Genomic DNA, 19,735 nt, shown 5'->3' on the forward strand with positions numbered 1-19,735 from the left:
TTACTACCAGGGGCCCGGGGTTCAATCCCTAGCCAGGGAACTAAGATCTCCCAGGCTGTTCAGTGTGGCCAGGAAAAAAATGAAACAGATCAGGCACTTGGAACTATAAATCCTGGAGCTTGAAGAAATTGCTCTGATTTCAAAGAGAGATAGCCTGGGCTGACACTATTCAAGGTGTGGGCCACAGACAGGCATCATCGATACCATCTGAGTGCTCCTTAGAAATGCAAGCTCTCTGGTCCAACCCAGACCTACCGAATCAGACAGGCTCTGGGGATGGGGCCAGAAATCTGAGTTAACGAACTCTCCAGATGATTCCCATGCCCATAAAGTGGGAGCAGTATTGGCCTAAGCTACAGCTGTTGCAAGAATGCTTCAGGTGAGGTAGAGTAGAATAGGAAATTAGGGTGATTTTTGGACTTTAGATTCCTTGAACTTTAACTCACAAGGGCAAATTAATTTGACTTTGAACTTTCACTTCTTTAGACTTTAGCTGGCCAGGGTAATTGAGTTTTTGGATTTTCATTTCTCCCAATGAGTTTTACAATAAGAAGAGATTTCTATTCAGATTTGAAACTGCTCTAGTTTGTGGCACTTTACATAGGAATGTCTTCGTATTATCATTTAAATCTCATCACAAAATCTTTAGATACTGGACAACATGACTGCATATATAATTTGAGATGGGAAGTGGAGTAGGGAATGACTTTCAGTCTTGGGGATGGCTGTGGAAGTAATTTATTTAATGTTCTGGAGCCTTACTGTCCATCTACTTCCTTGAAGCTAAAGCCATAGCTACAGGCTTATTGAGTTTAAAAAATGTAATGGGTTAAAGAGATTATGCCTCAGGCTCCGTGGGTTAATGGGGATACAGGAAGCCTGCTTCTTCCACCCTCCTGGTTTCCTTCCACGTGAGGGAGCTCCACTGGCGCAAAGCTCCACATTTCTTTCCCTGCCTCACTCACTCCTCCAATGACAAGGGGTGACTTAGCAGGCTGGTGACTTTGGGACAGAAATTAGGCAGGTGTAGCTCTCTTTCATCTTGAGAGCCAGTGAGACCCACGGGGAGCATGGTACTTCCTGCCTCAGTGGGGTGGGGAGGGGGTGGAGTTTTCTAGAACTGCCTGCTGCTGATGGGTAAGTCTAATCCTGGGGTTCAATATTAGGAAGCTCACTTGCCTGCAGATACAAGCCATATCCTCCAACATCGGCTCTATTAACAATGATTATGATTCCACCTTGGGGGTGGGGAGGGGGTAAGTAGTGCTATTTATTAGTCTCCCTCAAACCCCCAACACTTCTCAGAAGCAAGTACGCTTTTCTTATTCATCTCTGTATGAATACTGCACGCTATGTACGCAATAAATGCTTGTTGCATTGAGTACAATTGAAGTGGCATCGCTTTACTGGCCTCAGTTGAGTGGGATGAACTAGGTGATCCCCAAGGTGTTTTTCAGTATAAATCTGCTCTGTCACTTTCAATCTGTCTTGGGTATAAATTAAAAGTGCTTTCTCTTTCTTTTCTTTCCTTTTTTCAAATCTCATAGAACTCTTCCAGGATTCAACATTTTCAAATTTGGGAATTTAGTGGTATGCAACACATTGTTACCAGATAGCTAGACATGAGTAAAGTCCCAGGAGGATTCCACTTTGGAACTTCAGTATTCTGTTGTCTTCGTTTTGGTGTATGAATTCCAAACATTCTTCAAATGACCTATAAACAAAGCCTAAAAAAGAGAGAAACAGGAGAGCTTGGCTGGTAGATTGGGGGTGGAGGGGTGTCATCTTTCTGGCCTAATAGCTCCCAGGAGAATTTCCCACTGTGAGGACAGTCCTCGGTCTCTGATTACTTTATGAATCCAAAGGGTCCCACGGATTACAACAACCAAGTGACTGCACTGCCCTGTGTTTGCTGAGCCCCTGCTTTTGTGGAAGTTTATGTGCATAAGATACAAGTCCATAATATCAACTAGGCAGGAGTGGGGTTTAAACCATCCCTCCCTGCTTGAGCCCAAGGAATCAGCCTCAGTGCAGCCTGGGACTTCTCAGTCTTCGCGTTCACACTTCCCTCGCTGGCGGCAATATCCACATCCCTCGTTGAAAACATGGCTGGGAAAAAGAATGCCCAGTTTGGCCCCTCTGGTTTAATATGTACACTGAGGCCTGCCTACCTGGTGTAACATGGAGGCTATCAGGAAAGAACTTGTTTTCCAAATCACCAACAGCTGCCAGTGCCTGGAACCCTCACCTCACCGTTAGCAGCCCTACCCTTCATTTTCAAGCAGGAAGTCTCTAAGTCTATCCTGCTAAAAATTAAATGCCCTAGTAGAAGGTCAGTCACTATCACTTGTGTGACAAATGATTTGACGCCTTAACTGGCAGCTTAAATTCTCTTGCTTGTTGGTCCCTTGCAATCCTCGCACCTTCTAGCCAGAAACCCAGTGGTCTCAAAGCCCTAGCCCTGTCACCTGCCACACCACACCAACGCAAGTGTTATTCCCCCAGTTTCTTATAAATTCCAAGGCCATGCTCACCAGAATAAAGCATGATGTCCAGGCAGACAAAGTAGAAAAATGCCTTGCTGAAGATATGCTCTTCTGCTACAGAAAGATCCCACAGCCACCCCAGCACCTGGATCAGTTGCTTGTATCTATGGATAAGAAAAGGTGGTAGGATTAAAAAATAGTGTGTGCGGAGAGAAGGAAGTTCAGTCCTAGTCTCAGTCCTGCCCAGCCATTCAGGACCAACTACGATTCTTCAACAGACTTCAAACCCACTCCTAAATCTCAAGTTGGCTCTCTGTTCAAACTGTTCTTTCCTGGACCTCTCTATCAGGGTGGCCAGAGTCAGGCCAAGTTGGCCTGTGCCTCTGGTCCCGGTTTGGAAAATGCCTTGAGATAAATACCTGTTTTTCAAGAAGAGGGATTTACAAAGCCAGCAGAGGACCAGATAGTGTTTGTTGGGATTATGAAGCAATGACCACATCTTGTGGGCTCGAGAGCCTGGGAAGAAAACAATTCCAGTATATTTCTGGGCATTACCTGTATCTGCAAGTTCTTTCTTGACCAACCAGGGCTTACCTAAGTCAATGGCCAAGTCCAAGTGACCCATTAGGAGCTTGATATAGCCAAGTGTATCGGCCACGTAGGTCATGATTTCAATGCCCTCGCGTTTCAGGGGGAGGTTGAAGATGTGCTCCATGGTCATGACCTCATATTTGAACCACACGCCCTGGTAGCCGGCTAGGTGGTGGTACAGTGAATAGTCCAGGTAGGCCTTAATGATCTGAAATGGCAGCAGTGGAGGAGAAGAGGTGAGACGGGGCAAGACTGGGATGGAACCCGAAACAGAAAGCCCAGGATATCACCAATCATCTGCCAGTAAACATGGATTTATTAAGCTTGGGAATGGAGCTGGACATTTGGCAAAACCATAGGCTTAGATACAGAAATTAAGCTGAGTTTCTGCCACCTATTTAATGCGTGATCCAGGACAAGCTCAATGGCCCCTTTTGCCCACACAGGGTCCTTAAACAAAATATATGAATTTTAATTTTTGTGAAAAATAAAAGCAATAGCTTACATGTGTGGATATATGACTGCACACCAAAAAGCCTGGAAGGATTCATTCCGAACTACCAAATGGGTAACTGTAAAAAGCAGTTACCTATTTATTGCAGTTGGAGTAGAGATTTGAGGGACTTTTTACTTTATGCATTTCTGTGATGTTTAATTTATTGTTATAACAAGCATGTATTGCTTTTGTTGTTTAACAATAAAGGAAGGTTGGTTTGGTTTTGTTTGCTTTCAAAAATAATGTTAAGGACTCTAGTTCTAAACTTAACAGGGAGATTGAAGAGAAATTGGTTACTCTTTAAACAACTCTTCAGTCTGGTGATGCTGTCATCGTTGATATGGTTCCTGGCAAACCCATATGCGTTAAGAGCTTCTCTGACTATCCTGCTCTGGGCCGTTTTGCTGTTCGTGACATGAGACAGACAGTTGCTGTGGGTGTCATCAAAGCAGTGGACAAGAAGGCAGCTGGGGTTGGCAAGGTCACCAAGTCTGCCCAGAAGGCTAAATGAATGTTATCCCCAATACCTGCCACCCCAGTCTTAACCAGTGGTGGAAGAACAGTCTTAGAACTGTTTGTTTTAACTGGCCATTTAAGTTTAATAGCAAAAGACTGGTTAATAACAATGCATGGTAAAACCTTCAGAAAGAAGGGAAAATGTTTTGTGGACCATTTGTTTTGTGTGTAGCAGTTTTTCAGGAAAAACAGTGAAAGAACTTGAAATGGGCCAAAACAAAAAAAATTCAGTGGGTGTCCTGTCTAGCTCACTCATCAAGGTTATATCTCTGCCTTTCACTGCCTTTGGGAAACTGGTAGTAATGTAAATGATTCTCTTTCATAGAAATAGAAATGTTCAGTGGATACAAGTGATTCTATTCTTGCCCTGGAACTAGACTAGTTTTGTATACATTCATAAATTAAATTCTCCTGGGAACCAGTTGTAACATCTTACTAGTTCTCTCACTAACTTTAATGAGCTCAATAACATCTTTGATGGGTGTTCTTCTACTTTTACTTTTTTTTGGCCATGCTGCGCAGCTTGTGGGATTTTAGTTCCCTGACCAGAGATTGAACTCGGGCCCTCGGCAGTGAGAGCACGGAGTCCTAACCTCTGGACCGCCAGGGAATGATTTTATCTTTTTAAAAGAATTATCCTGTTACATTTTCCTTTTTCACCCTCATTCTCTTACAAGTACAATGTGGAGTTTTCCAAGGGAGAATTATGAGACATTACAAGGAAGTGAAAGTAGAAGCAGATTGAGAATCTAGCTGTCTTCTGTGAAGTCAGACATTAAGGTATTTGCAAAAATGTAATACATGCCATTCTTCTCACAAACTTTTTTGTTTGGGGAAATAAGAGTTTTTTCAGTGAAAATGTTAATTATGTTCATATGTCATGGGTTTATTTTCTCTAAAAAATATTTTTTGAAGTATCTCAGTTTTTGTTTCTTATATGACAGTATCAATAGACATACCGCATAAAAATATATGATCCCATATAAAAAATATAAATATATAAACCCATATAAAAAGCTATTTGAGGTCCTCAATTATTAGGAGTATACGGGGATCCTGGGACCAAAGTGTTTGACAACTGCTAGCCTCCGCGGAACAATCTAGTCTGGAAGGTTTTTATTAAATCTTCATGATTTTGAATTTTGATTGGCTTTTCACTAGGCTTTTCTCTCCAGATGAGATTCAGAAACGTAAAAAGCAGCTACAAAAATACCCTACCTGGAAATCATCTTGAGTTTCCAGGGCAGTATTCACTTGCATCAGAGCTGCCAGGTGGCAATAATACTTGTAGTGAAAAAAATAATTTAAGCTATAGATCTGCCACAGTAAGGAGAAGCAAGTGGTTTGCTGGTAAAGTTGCGCCAGCCTCTTCTTCCTATTAGATAAAGTACACACATGGGACATAAGAAGAAGGTATCGCCACCAGCGTGCCTGAGGGAAGCGCAGGGGCAGAGTCCTCATTACTGGCTTGGGGGTCAAAACAGACTTGAGTTTGAGGCCTGTTTCCTTTACGTGGAAATTAACATGCACGTTAATTTTTTTTTTTTTTTCAGTTTCAGCACATAGTATTTTTTTATTGACACATAGTTGATTTACAATGTTGTGTTAAGTTCTGCTGTACAGCAAAGTGATTCTGTTATACATATTGATACATTAGTTTTTAAAAATATTCTTTTCCATTATGGTTTATCACAGGATATTGAATATAGTTCCTCCTGCTATACAGTAGGATCTTGTAGTACATGTGCATGAATCTTTATGAAGCACAATTTTTCCACCGGACAATGGGGACCATAATACCTACTTTGTGATGATTAATTAAGATAATTGATGTAACTCACCTGTCCCCTGTCAGTTCATTGCCATTTAAATGAAATTATTTAAAAAGCACATTTATATCATTTTATCACATTTGAGACTGATGACAACCCCGTAAGAAAGGAAGGAATAATTAACCCCATTTTACATGAGCGGAAGGTGAGACTCAGACAGGTTAAGTAATTAAGTCAAAGTCACATAGCTAGAATGTGATGGTGCCAGGACTCCAGCCTTGGCCACCTCCAGCCCGGCCAGTCCAGTGTGTCATTTCCTCTGTTACACATGGTTGTCAGGAACTAGGTCTCAGCTCAAGAAAGGAAATGAGCCTTTTAAACAATCCCATTCTGCTGTGGTCTGAATGCATCCCCCAAAATTCATAAGTTGAATTCTAACTCCCCAAAGTGACAGTAATAGTAGGTGGGGTCTTTAGGACATGATAAGGTCATGAGGGTGGAGCCTTCATGACTGGGATTAGAGCTCTTATAAAGAGACTCTGCACAGAGTTTCCGGCCCCTTTCCACCATGTGAGGATACGAGAAGAAGCCTGTGACCCTGAAGAGGGCTCTGGCCCAGCCATGCTGGCACTAGGACCTCAGACTTCCAGCCTCCAGAACTGTGAGCAATAAAATTCTGCTGTTAATAAGCCACCCGGCCTGTGGTAATTTGTCACAGCAGTCCAAACAGACTAAAACACATTCTGACAACGGAGTGGAATGTCGCAGGAGATGGTGAACTTCCTGTGCTGGAATTATTCAAGGGAAGGATGGCTGACCACATACCGAGAATGTTTGGGGTCTCAGCCTCAGCATCCACAAGTCATTTAACTAGTAATGTAGACCCCAATCTTCTCTATTTGTGATAAAAATGGGATCCTAAACTGGCTGCAATATTAGTAATTTAACAAAGCCAAGAAAACAAAATATAACTAGAAATAACTATCAAAAAGCAGATTTTAGGGCTTCCTTGGTGGTGCAGTGGTTGAGAGTCTGCCTGCCGATGCAAGGGACGCGGGTTCGTGCCCCGGTCAGGGAAGATCCCACATGCTGCGGAGCGGCTGGGCCCAATGAGAAGAAAGGAAGATATCCTACTAGAGATTCTTAAAGAAGAATTCCAGGTACTTTCAGTTTAGACATTGATGACATTCATTCTGTTGTGGAAATTATGTTTTAAAGTTTCTAAGGAAACATGGAGAAGGTAAAATCCCTTATAACATAGGGAGTTCATGAAGCTGTAGAAATTCTGACATTAAATATTGTTTCTTTTTTTTTTTTTTTTTTTTTTTTTTTCGGTAATATTGTTTCTTAATGTCCTTATGTTTGAGATGAGAACCTTTTGACTGGACAGCATTTTAAGCCAATTGTTCTGTAGTTTCTTCCTGATCATCACTTTTTAACCTTCTCCTCTTGTGCATGTACTTCTTATTCCTTTTACAAAATGTAGCTGTACATTAGGCTTGTCAGATTTAGGGAATGAAAATATGGGATGCCAAGTTAAATCTGAATTTCAAAACAATTCTTTTAGAATGCATATGTCCTAAATATCTTGTGTGATATAAGGTGTACTAAAAAAAAATCATTTATTATTGATCTGAACTTTAAATTCAACTAGGCATCCTTTATTTCATCTGGCAACCCTCTGTGTGAACCCAAACTCCAATTCTCTCTTATCTCTCTGAGAGATCTCTGCTGAACTTCTCCCCGCCCCTCCCCCTCCTGGTGTCTCCTGAAGCAGCAGGCTTAGATTCTCAGAAGCCTGTCCCCAGCCTGCAAAGGAGCTCAGCTGCATCTCACTTCCATCCCAGCCTCCCCCATAGTCAAGGGAACACTTTCAGGAAACTGGGGAAGGCAGTTTTTGGTGGGATTGCCAAAGAATTGCAGCAATTTGCCCATAGAAATAGATACTTGTATCTCAGGCAGAACCTGTGGGAATATTGCAGCTGGCCTCTCCCAAGGTGGAAGAGATCTACTGCCAGCTCTCCAGATCCCCAACTAGGTGGCATCTCTCTTGGTATGAATTGCTAGGTAGGTGGAATACATTTTTAAAACTTTTATCGTGGAAAATTTCAAACATGCACACACAGTAAAACAGAAAAATATAATGAGCCACATGTACCCAGCATCCAGCTTCAGCAACTATCAACATTCTTATTACATCTGTCCTTCTACTGTTTCCTTCTCCTACCCCACCTCATTATTTTTTATAGTTCTTTTATAGATAAAATTTACGTACATTGAAATGTACATATCTTAATGGTATAATCTTGACCGATGGATACCCCATGTAACCCACGTATCTGTATAGAGTTACAAAAATGGGTGGGCTGTTTTGTCTTTTGGCAGATGTCTTCAGGACCTGCCATTTTTGGGGGCGGCAGGGACAATACCCAGGGTTTTAGCACTGAATTGGAAGAGGACTTGTGACTGAGGCTCTAGGAACAGGTGGTGCAGATTCCCATTGGAACATGGATGGCCAGAGGGGTTAGTGGGTAAGATGAGTGGGGAGGGGCACTGGAGCTCACCTTGCAAAGGACTCCCTTAAGGTTTTGTCACCCGAACTCCCTTTGGCAAAAGCTGCCTGTTAAGTTGTTCTGAGGCAACCCAGCCCTGGCCTGGGAGCCCCGCTCCCACACATTCCCTCCCACACCAGCGAGCCACCAGGAGTCCTTGCGCCCGCTAGAGGCCCAGGCTTTGGGGGCTGACTGTTGGACTGTGTGTAGGTCTCTCTCCTCTGGGGAGTGAGATGAGACACCCAGCTCTCCCCAGCTCCTTCCTTACCCTGGGGGTGAGCTCTCTTGGGCCTGCTGATTCTGATTCACATAATGAAAGTGTCTGTTTTTTTCAACATGAATCTGGAGAAACAAGGAGATTAAGTTGTAAGGAAAGATTCGATTGAGGAGCTTCAAGGCCTTCCTCAGCATTTTCTTGGCAAGCACCATCTGGCCCATGTTGAAACAGACCTACAAGGAGAAGAAAGGGGAAGAAAGGAAAAGAAGAAAAGCAGTGATTCTAGGCTTGGTTGGTATGTTCCAAAAATACATAGTTAAGGAATCTTATCCAAAAAAGGTCATTTAAGGCCCAGGAACAAGATCTCCCAGGGCCTGGCACAATTGGAAATGTTTCTTGGATGTATCTGTGGAAGGATGGTTGAATGACTAGGACTTTGCATCCTCATTGTTCATCATCTACCTCTGAGAAAATGTTTACCCATTCCTGTCCATTTTGGGAGGTTGTTAGAAAAACATTTCATAAAGCTGTCAACCAAGAGGCTAAAGAAGATCTTGCTGCAGACAAGTGATGGTGAGGAGGTTTGAGGCCCAGGGCTTGGGGTTCTGGAGTCTTGGGAAAGATCTGTGGCAGAGGATGGGAGGAGGATGTAGAAAGTATAGGGATGACTTCTACTACTTCTTCTACGTAAAGCCCCAGTGATAAAGAACAGATGAACCGCGTTTCTAATGGTTTCTTACCTGACCTTTGAGGGTAAAAAAGGTAGTCCACTCAAAAGTCTTACTCCAAGATTTTTCCTTCTTGAGAATTTTCAGCAACCTCTCTCCCTCATTCAAATTTATGTAAGCCTGCAACCAGCACAAAAAGTAGAAGGTATTGAGTCATCAGGGATTGGGACCAAGGAGGGGCCATTGCCCCAGACTCTACTGAAGGAAGAGAAACAGGACCACCCAGCTCCCACCTCCATCTCTTCCTTCAGCTCCTGACCAGAGTCCTTCAAACTCTAGACAGAAAGGGTGGGGAAAGTTCCTGCTGAAGATATGGGTCACCTTCATGTTCCTCTTGATCTACTGAATCTCATTCTAGAGGATGAATCTAGAAACCTCCTCCTTTCCTCATGTTGTCATGTAAGTCACCTTACCTGAAGTTTTCCCCAGGGCAATTTCCCTCTTTGAGTAATTCCTTCGCCAACCTCCCTATTTCCAACAGTGTACTCATGGCTTCTGAGAGCATCCTCACATCTATGACAAGCCAGTCTCTACTTTTGGAATGAGTTAGGAGCCACTCCCATTTCTTTTGCCAGGGCCATCGTTGGGAAGTGGAAGAGGAAGGTAAGGCCCTGAGCAACCTTCCTCCTTTCATCTTCAACGTCCTATGAAATCGCGAAGAGAGTCTTGGCACTTGTAAACACCAAGGCAAGGTCAGACTTGAAGAGTAAAATAAGGTGAGGCACTGTCCCCAAGTCTCATGCAGCCTAAGGCGTAGGTGTTGGACGCAGAAAGAGGGAGACAAGGTTTCTTTGCTGGGAGATGGGGAAGCAAATGGCACATGTTGGGACCCTGCACTGGGGCTCTGCTTCCAATCGTTGTTTTCCTGAACATTCGTCACTCCCTGGATAATGAGATGAGGGTGAGCACAGGTTTAGCAAGTTAGCCCCCAAGGCTGCCTAGACCTTCTCTTCCTGGTACTCACTGGCCGCATCACTGCCTTCTTCACATATGTGTACAAAATATGCACAGGAGCCTTTTGTTCATAAATATTTGAGAGAACCACAGCTTACTGACATTTTTAATGGTTTAATTTTAAAATTTTATACAAATCTAAGGTGTGGAGTTTAATTAGGCCACAAATGTAAAATCTGAAACAGTCCACAAGTGCAGGCATAAAGGGTGGCAGCCATGGCTACTCGGGTGTGGGAGGCTCTGCCCAGAAAGGCATTTCCTCAAGGGAGTTCGTGGAAGCTTAGTCAGCCAGCTGCTCTATGAAAAGTGATCTAAGGTCAAATAAGTTTGAGAGAAAAAATATGTCTCAGTCCTAGCCCAACCCTCTGGGAGATTTCTACGGATCTTAGCGTATTAAGACCCTGAAATATCTGTAGTACAAAAATCTATTTAGCTTTATTCAGCTCAGTGCTTCCCAACTTACTTAACAATAAATTCTTTTATTTCATCATATGTATCAAATCCCCACATTTCTAAGGGCATATTGCCCTGGAAGGTTATTTACAATTATCCTAGAGAAATATTCACTAGGGCTTCGGTGGCCTAAAGGTATGTATGATAATTTAGCACAAGTTACATGAAGACCAAAGTGAGTGAGCCCCTTAAGGGATCACAAGACTAAAACCAGACTTGTGCTTATTCAAAGACCTACAGGTATTTGTGCTGACAGATACTTGGGGAAGACAGAGAGCAAATGCGGCTGGGACATTACTGAGGAAGACTCTACTGAAACTGAAGAGTTGAAACCAGGGTCCAATGTAGGTAGACAATTCATAGCAAGTTTCTAATGACGGCAGTATTTTAAATGATGTATAATGGTAGTTGTGGTTTGTTCTGACTTTTTCAATCTCAGCTCATTTCCTTTCTGAGCAATTTGATTTTCAAAGAAGGGGGTGCTGCTCAGAATCAAGAACATGAAGTAATAATAATAATAATAAAAGCACTAGAGCTTTCTTTCTGGTCCTGTGGGCTGTAGGTCTGTCTCAAAGGTGGAGGGGACCTGGGCAGAAACAGCTTACCATATAATTATCACCCAAGATGAGATATGCAGACGCAAGTTCTAGGAAGTAATATAAGGCTTTGTTGTTTTCTCCCAAAGCCAGAAAATGGTGAGCCAGAGGCATGATGACAATCTCTAAGATTTCCTCACACTGGCAAGATTCCAGAGGGATGATGTCATTCTCAGATGTCCTCATTTTTGATATAATGATGTCAAAGAAACTCAAGATCTTTTCTCTTATTTCTTCAGAACTGTCCAAATGCAGAAATAAATAGGAGTAATAATTTGTAGATATAGTATAGTGTTTGATATGAAGATATCTTCAAAAACAAAAGAGCAAGATAAGAAAATCTAATGTAGATTTCTTCCACTTGGTGGTGGTTTTAGCATCTGTAAAACAACTCAGGAAGTGTGCATCAGATACTATTATCTAGGTACTTCAAAGAGGAGCTACAGGGACTTCCCTGATGGCACAGTGGTTAAGACTCTGCACTCCTAATGCAGGGGGTCCGGTTTCGATCCCTGACCAGGAAGCTAGATCCCATATGCATGCATGCTGCAATTAAGGAGCTGGTGAGCCATAACTAAGGAGCCCACCTGTCACAACTAAGGAGCCTATATGCTGCAACTACTGAGCCCATGTGCTCTGTAGCCTGTGTGACACAACTAGAGAGAAGCCCGCACACCACAATGAATAGCCTGCTTGCCGCAACAAAAGATCCCGCATGCCACAACTGAGGGGCCCGCCTGCCGTAACTAAGACCCAGCGCAATGAAATATGTAAATAAATATTTAAAACAAAACAAAACAAAAAAACCCAAAGAGGAGCTACAGCAGAGGATATGGGGGAGGGGGGTCTGTCCTGGGAAGGGCCCATAGGTTCCCGCTCCATTACATAACTACTGACAAAACTCACCACACACACCCTCTGATTTGTGCCTGAAAGACCCAGAGTACTGGCCAGACAAGTGATTCTAACAGTGTTCTGAATTTAATGTCAGTTGTTCATGCTCTACCTCCTAAACAATTATAGAAGCCTGTACCTGAGATTTTCAGAAAATATTGCAGATCTCTTAGAAGTCTCTATTCTGGAAAAGGTGATCTCTTCTTCAGCTGGAAAATAAACCAACAAGTGAGTTGTATGGGTCATTGAAATGTTCATGTGGCAGAGATGTCTGGTGTCCACTGAAGCTTCCTGTTCCCCTTCCACGACAAAGTTGTTGTTTCCCAGCCAGGATCTACATTTTCCAGTCCCCAATGCATCTTAAGTGAAGACATGTGTTTAGTTTGAAAATGGGATTCCATCAGAAGTAATATATGTCACCTCTGAATTGAGATGGTTAGATATCTTCACTACCTTCTCCTTCCACAGGAAAACAAATTAACTGTGGGGATCTAAGGCATAGCAAATCTACAACATAGTCAGGGAGGCTGGGTCCCTGACTGACTGTGTTCAAGGCTATTTGACAACATTCTCATTGGATCATTACCTGGGCAGAAAAAAACTGTCATTCGACGATGTTAACCCACTGAAATATTGGGGTTTGTTTTAGATGATAACATTATCCTAACTAATTTACCCTGCAGTAATTCAAACTATGAATTAATGATGCTGAAGAAAGCGATGTCAGCTTCTAATGGAGAAATACAGACAATTAATGGAATACCCCAAAGGGCTAACTTAAGGGCTGAGAGCCTTGAATTTGAAACCTTCAGTCTATCTAGACTTCAATAGGTTAGAAAATTCCATAATGATCTTAAAACAGAAAACAAATGAGGATTGTTGAAATCTAGCCACTTTTCCATTCAGGGAGAAGGAAGAATCCTAAAGAGGGGAAGGGACTTGTCTCAGATCATATATCTGTTCGTGATGGAAGTCTCCTGACTCCAAGGTGAATGCATTACTCCACAGATCTTTTAATTTATAAAATTCAGTTTCAGCATCTATTGATACTTATCACCTTCTTCTGAAAGCTTTCTGTGCCCTTGCCCCACAGAATTAGTGCCACAACTTGTGTGTGCCCATTGACCCCATGCAGACCTCTATCATCATCCTTTATCACGCTGTATAAGGATTAATTTGCCCACCTCTCCTAGTCTGCTGTCTAGTTTCTCTCTAGTGACTAGAGGCTGAATAAACTGAATTATGCTTTTATCCTCCTATTCCTCTAAAACTTTCTTGTCAGGGTTACCAGTGACAACCAAGTTGCCAAATCCAAAGGTTACATCTTTGTCTGCATCTATTACACCTCTTGGCAGCATTTATGACAATTGACCACTCCTTTTTTTTCACCAGCTTTCATAATACCCGTTCCCTTGTTTCCCTCCCTCATTGGCTGCTCACTTTACTGGCTCCTACTCCTCTATCAATGTTCCAAATTTTGGTAAGCCTCAGTTTGACTGTTGGCTCTTTTCTCCATCCAAATTTCTCCCTAGATAATTTCACCTGCCCGTGACTTTAAATTCTACCCATATGACAATGACTTTTGGTTTTACATCTTTAAGACCTGACATCAACCCTTACCTACCGACTCATACATCCAAGTGTCTCCTCGGCAGCTACCACGTGGATGTCTAACTGCAAAATTAAAATGATCTAAACAGAACTCTTGAATCTCTTTTCCATAAACCTATATCCACCAACGTTTCGCCTTAGTAAGCATCACTGCCATATTCATTTCTCAAGGCATCACTGCCATATTCATCTCCTCAAGGCAAAAACCTAGACGTCCTTGATTCTTTTCTTTCCCTCACCCCTATCCCCATTCAGTCCATCAGAAAGTCCCATTATGTCTACTCCAATACATATCTGAATCCATCTTCTTCTGTCAATCTTCTCTATAGCACCACCCTAGTCCATCACCAAATTTCATCTAGACAAGTGTGAAAAACTGATCTCCCTCCTATTCCTATCCTCTTCAATCTGTTTTCTAAAATGAAGGCAAAGTAAGTTTTTAAAAACATGATTCAGGACTTCCCTGGCAGCGCAGTAATTAAGAATCCACCTGCCAATGCAGGGGACATGGGTTCGAGCCCTGGTCCAGGAAGATCCTACATGCCGTAGAGCAACTAAGCCCATGTGTCACAACTACTGAGCCTGAGCTCTAGACCCCATGCTCCACAACAAGAGAAGCCACCGCAATGAGAGAAGCCACCGCAATGAGAGAAGCCACTGCGATGAGAAGCCCACGCACCGCAATGAAGAGTAGCCCCCCTCGCCACAACTAGAAACAAAAAAACAAACAAACAAAAAAGCGCATGCACAGCAATGAAGACCCAATGCAGCCAAAAATAAATGAATGAAATAATAATTTAAAAAAAATGATTCAGATCTCAGTGGCAGAAACTGCTTGTTTCCTATCTCAACTTCCATTGTCCCTTTTCTCCTTAGTAATAGAACTCAATTTTACTTGGGGAAGCTACATTTTCCAACCTCCCTTGCAACTGGATATATAGCCATGTGATGTATTGTATTGTATTGTATTGTATTGGTCCTTGAGATATAAGGGGAGTATTGGGTAGGAAGAATTCTAGAAAACTACTGAAAAAGGAAGGGGCATCCCTTTCATTTTTTGGTTTCTTTTCTCCTCCTTCTAGTGTTAAATGTGAACACGATGGCTGGAACTCCAGCTACTATTTTGAACCAAGGATCTCTGATGATCACGAAGCCTCCATACCAGTCCCAGTGATGAGACAAGCATTTTACATAGAGAGAAGTACATTTAGGAACTTTAATAAGAAATTTAAGCCACTCTAGCTGGGTCCTTGTTATATGCAGCCAATACTAATTCTAATCAATACTTTTCTAATGTGTTCTAATGCATTTGGAATAAAATTCAGAATATTTCTCAAGGGCTCCAAGTCCCTCTGATGCTTCTATTAATTTGTTTATTGTCTATCAGCCTCTATTAAAATTCAATATATGAGAATAGACACGTCTGCCATTTTCACCACTATATCCCCAATGCCTAGATCACTGCCTGACACATAATAGATACTCAATAAATGCGTGTTTTTTGGGGAAAAAAATCAATGATTAAAAATAAAATGCTGGGGGCTTCCCTGGTGGCGCAGTGGTTGAGAGTACGCCTGCCGATGCAGGGGACACGGGTCTGGGAAGATTCCACGTGCCGCGGAGCGGCTGGGCTCGTGAGCCATGGCCACAGGGCCTGTGCGTCCGGAGCCTGTGCTCCACAGTGGGAGAGGCCACAACAGTGAGAGGCCCGCGTACCGCAAAAAAAATAAATAAATAAAAAATAAAATGCTATTCCTTCTTCAACATCCTATATGTTTTGTTTTATATTTCAAATTGTAATAGTGATAGAATGAGATGTGGCAAAAAGCAATATAGGCTAAATAAAGCAAATAAAATCAGGATATATAAGATATGATTTTTGTCATATCATTCAACCTTTGGGTGAATCATATTATTTTTAGGTCTCAATTTTCTTCATTTATGAAGGAAATATATTAAAAGTTCCCTACTTCAAAGAGGATCTGTAAAAATCAAAAGAAAAGAAATATACGGAATGCTTGTAGGTTCTCAGAAGAAAGGAGAAAAGCAAAGATAGTACTTGCTCAACCTGTGGTTTCAAAGACTCAGAAATAAGACTTCAAGTTCAAGATGAAAAACTGACCTCTTTTATTTATCTCCTGACCTCCAGGTCCAGCACATTTTACCCCATTAAAACAAGAATAAAATAATTTTTAAAAGCATAAACTCACAATATACAGAATGGAAGGGGTCAATTCCTATCTTAGGGCCATTACCCTGGCCCTCCCCTCTGCCTAGAATGCTCCTCCCCAGCCATCCATACAATAAAATCCCTCACTTCCTTTGCCTTTCCATGAATCTTACCTCTCACTGAGGGCTACCCTAATGACTCTGCATTCCTAATCTCCCTTGCCCTACCCAACATTCTTTTCTGGTTTTCTCCTTGGGATCACTTATACATACTACAGAATTTACTTCTTTGTTAATGTTTTCTCTCCATTGTCTGCTTCCCCCCAATAGAATGCTGTTTTGTTCCCTGATGCATCTAAGGTGCCTAGAGCACTGTCTGACACATATCAGAAACCCAATAAATATTTGATGAATGAGTAAATGAAACATTAAATGAGATTTCAGCACATGTCAAGAAGATCAAGGAATGAGAGGAGTGCTCCCTGAAGAATTAGATGGAGCAAGTGGAACGAAAGAGCCCAGGAGGGAGCCCATGGACTGTTGATCCTTGGAATGGATCAAGAGTCAGATAATAAGTTTTTAGGAAGGACATGAGGATTGATAGAGAATTGAAAAGAAAATCAACTTCCTCACTATCTGATTCATAGCTAATGCTGTGTCCTTGAACCTCTTATGATATGTCCTTCTCCAACCTTTTTTTGCTTGCGGTATGTGGGCCTCTCACTGTTGTGGCCTCTCCTGTTGCAGAGCACAGGCTCCGGACGCGCAGGCTCAGCGGCCATGGCTCACAGGCCTAACCACTCCGCAGCATGTGGGATCTTCCTGGACTGGGGCACGAACCCGTGTCCCCTGCATCGGCAGGCGGACTCTCAACCACTGCGCCACGAGGGAAGCCCCTCCAGCATTTCTTAAAAGCATACCTCATGGATTTCCCTGGTGGCACAGTGGTTAAGAATCTGCCTGCCAATGCAGGGGACACGGGTTTGAGCCCTGGTCCAGGAAGATCCCACACGCCGTAGAGCAACTAAGCCCGTGAGCCACAACTACTGAGCCTGCGCTTTAGAGCCAGTGCTCCGCAACAAGAGAAGCCACCACAATGAGAAACCAATGCACTGCAACAAAGAGTAGACCCACTCGCCGCAACTAGAGAAGGCCTGCATGCAGCAACGAAGACCCAATGCAGCCAAAAATAAAATAAAATAAAATAAAAATAATTATTAAAATAAAAGCATACCTCACTCTTTGGGAGATTCAGGGGTAATGGACAGACTGTCCAGCCAAGATTGAAGCAGGATATTATAAAGAAGACATGGCAAAAAAAAAGTTTCCTAGAAACTCTAGCAAAAATAAACTTCTGTTAAGAAATCTATTCACGAAGAGGAACCAAGATGGCGGAGTAGAAGGACATGCTCTCACTCTCTCTTGTGAGAACACCAGAATCACAACTAACTGCTGGACAATCATCGACAGGAAGACACTGGAACTCAGCTGAAAACATACCCCACCATCCAAAGACAAGGAGGAGCCACAATGAGACAGTAGGAGGGGCGCAATCACAGTAAAATCAAATCCCATAACTGCTCGGTGGGCGACTCACAGACATATGCCATGTTCTTGGATTGGAAGAATCAATACTGTGAAAATGACTCTACTACCCAAAGCAATCTACAGATTCAATGCAATCCCTATCAAATTACCAATGGCATTTTTTATGGAACTAGAACAAAAACTTTTAAAATTTGTATCGAAACACAAAAGATGCTGAATAGCCAAAGCAGCCTTGAGAGAAAAAAATGGACCAGGAAGAATCAGACTCCTTGACTTCAGACTATACTACAAAGCTACAATAATCAGGACAATATGGTACTGGCACAAAAACAGAAACATAGATCAATGGAACAAGATAGAAATCCCAGAGATAAACCCACACACCTACGGTCAAATAGTCTATGACAAAGGAAGCAAGGATATGCAATGGAGAAAAGACAGTCTCTTCAATAAGTGGTGCTGGGAAAACTGGACAGCTACATGTAAAAGAATGAAGTTAGAACACTCCCTAACACCATACACAAAAATAAACTCAAAATAGATTTGAGACCTAAATGTAAGACCAGACACTATAAATCTCTTAGAGGAAAACATAGGAAGAACACTCTTTGACATAAATCACAGCAAGGTATTTTTTAATCTATCTCCTAGAGTAATGGAAATAAAAACAAAAATAAACAAATGGGACCTAATGAAACTTCAAAGCTTTTACACAGCAAAGGAAACCATAAACAAGATGAAAAGACAACACTCTGAATGGGAGAAAATATTTGCAAACAAATCAGCGGACAAAGGATTAATCTCCAAAATATATAAACAGCTCATGTAGCTCAATATTAAAGAAACAAACAATCCAATCCAAAAATGGGCAGAAGACCTAAATAGACATTTCTCCAAAGAAGACATCCACATGGCCAAGAAGTACATGAAAAGCTGCTCAACATCACAATTATTAGAGAAATGCAAATCAAAACTACAATGAGGTATCACCTCACACTAGTTAGAATGGGTATCATCAGAAAATCTACAAACAACAAGTGCTGGAGAGGGTGTGGAGAAAAGGGACCCCTCTTGCACTGTTGGTGGGAATGTAAATTGATACAGCCACTATGGAGAACAGTATGGAGGTTCCTTAGAAAACTAAAAATAGAACTACCATATGACCCAACAATCCCACTACTGGGCATATACCCAGAGAAAACTATAATTCAAAAAGATGCATGCACCCCAATGTTCATTGCAGCACTTTTTACAATAGCCAGGTCACGGCAGCAACCTAACACCCATCGACAGATGAATGGATAAAGAAGTTGTGGTACATATATACAATGGAATATTACTCAGCCATAAAAAGGAACGAAATTGGGTCATTTGTTGAGACATGAATGGATCTAGAGAGTGTCATACAGAGTGAAGTAAGTCAGAAAGAGAAAAACAAATATTGTATATTAACGCATGTATGTGGAACCTAGAAAAATGGTTCCGGTGAACCGGTTTGCAGGGCAGAAGTTGAGACACAGATGTAGAGAACAAACGTATGGACACCAAGGGGGGAAAGCCGTAGGTGGGTGGGGATGGTGGTGTGATGAATTGGGCGATTGGGATTGACATGTATACACTGATGTGTATAAAATTAATGACTAATAAGAATCTGCTGTATAAACAATAAATAAAATTAAATTTAAAAATTAAAAAAAAAGAAATCTATTCACAGTGTATTACTACTTAGTTCTCTAATGGACAGCATTTTCATAGTCTTAATAATGTAAATACTTGATTGATTTATCTAATGATAATTCTATAACAATATTGGAGGAGAGGTGCCCAAGAGTGGCTTAATAGAGTTAAATCCTTACCTACCATAGCAAGACTAAAAAAGATGATGTCAAATTTGATTTTTAAAAAAGCAGCATTGGGCTTCCCTGGTGGCGCAGTGGTTGAGAGTCCGCCTGCCGATGCAGGGGACACGGGTTTGTGCCCCGGTCCGGGAAGATCTCACATGCCGTGGAGCGGCTAGGACCGTGAGCCATGGCTGCTAAGCCTTCACGTCCGGAGCCTGTGCTCCGCAACGGGAGAGGCCACAACAGTGAGAGGCCCGCGTACCGGAAAAAAAAAAAAAAAAAAAAAAAAAAAAGCAGCATTAACATACCAC

The 19,735-nt window shown here is 42.1% G+C and overlaps 1 protein-coding gene across 1 annotated transcript in view; it reads right to left on the reverse strand.

Moving 5' to 3' along the window:
* ADCY10 (adenylate cyclase 10) overlaps positions 1-19,735 on the reverse strand; it is an 81,091-nt gene that overhangs the window by 10,448 nt on the left and 50,908 nt on the right. The window contains exons 21-29 of the mRNA XM_024742424.1: positions 12,395-12,464; positions 11,371-11,602; positions 9,371-9,478; positions 8,682-8,863; positions 5,308-5,464; positions 3,081-3,285; positions 2,906-3,002; positions 2,535-2,650; positions 1,610-1,727 (exon numbers count right to left, since the gene is read on the reverse strand). Of these exons, the coding sequence (XP_024598192.1) occupies positions 1,610-1,727; positions 2,535-2,650; positions 2,906-3,002; positions 3,081-3,285; positions 5,308-5,464; positions 8,682-8,863; positions 9,371-9,478; positions 11,371-11,602; positions 12,395-12,464 (1,285 nt within the window). The remainder of the gene's footprint in view (positions 1-1,609; positions 1,728-2,534; positions 2,651-2,905; positions 3,003-3,080; positions 3,286-5,307; positions 5,465-8,681; positions 8,864-9,370; positions 9,479-11,370; positions 11,603-12,394; positions 12,465-19,735) is intronic.

This window comes from Neophocaena asiaeorientalis, unplaced genomic scaffold (assembly GCF_003031525.2).
Source record: "Neophocaena asiaeorientalis asiaeorientalis breed wild unplaced genomic scaffold, Neophocaena_asiaeorientalis_V1.1 scaffold99, whole genome shotgun sequence".
NCBI lineage: Eukaryota > Metazoa > Chordata > Mammalia > Artiodactyla > Phocoenidae > Neophocaena > Neophocaena asiaeorientalis.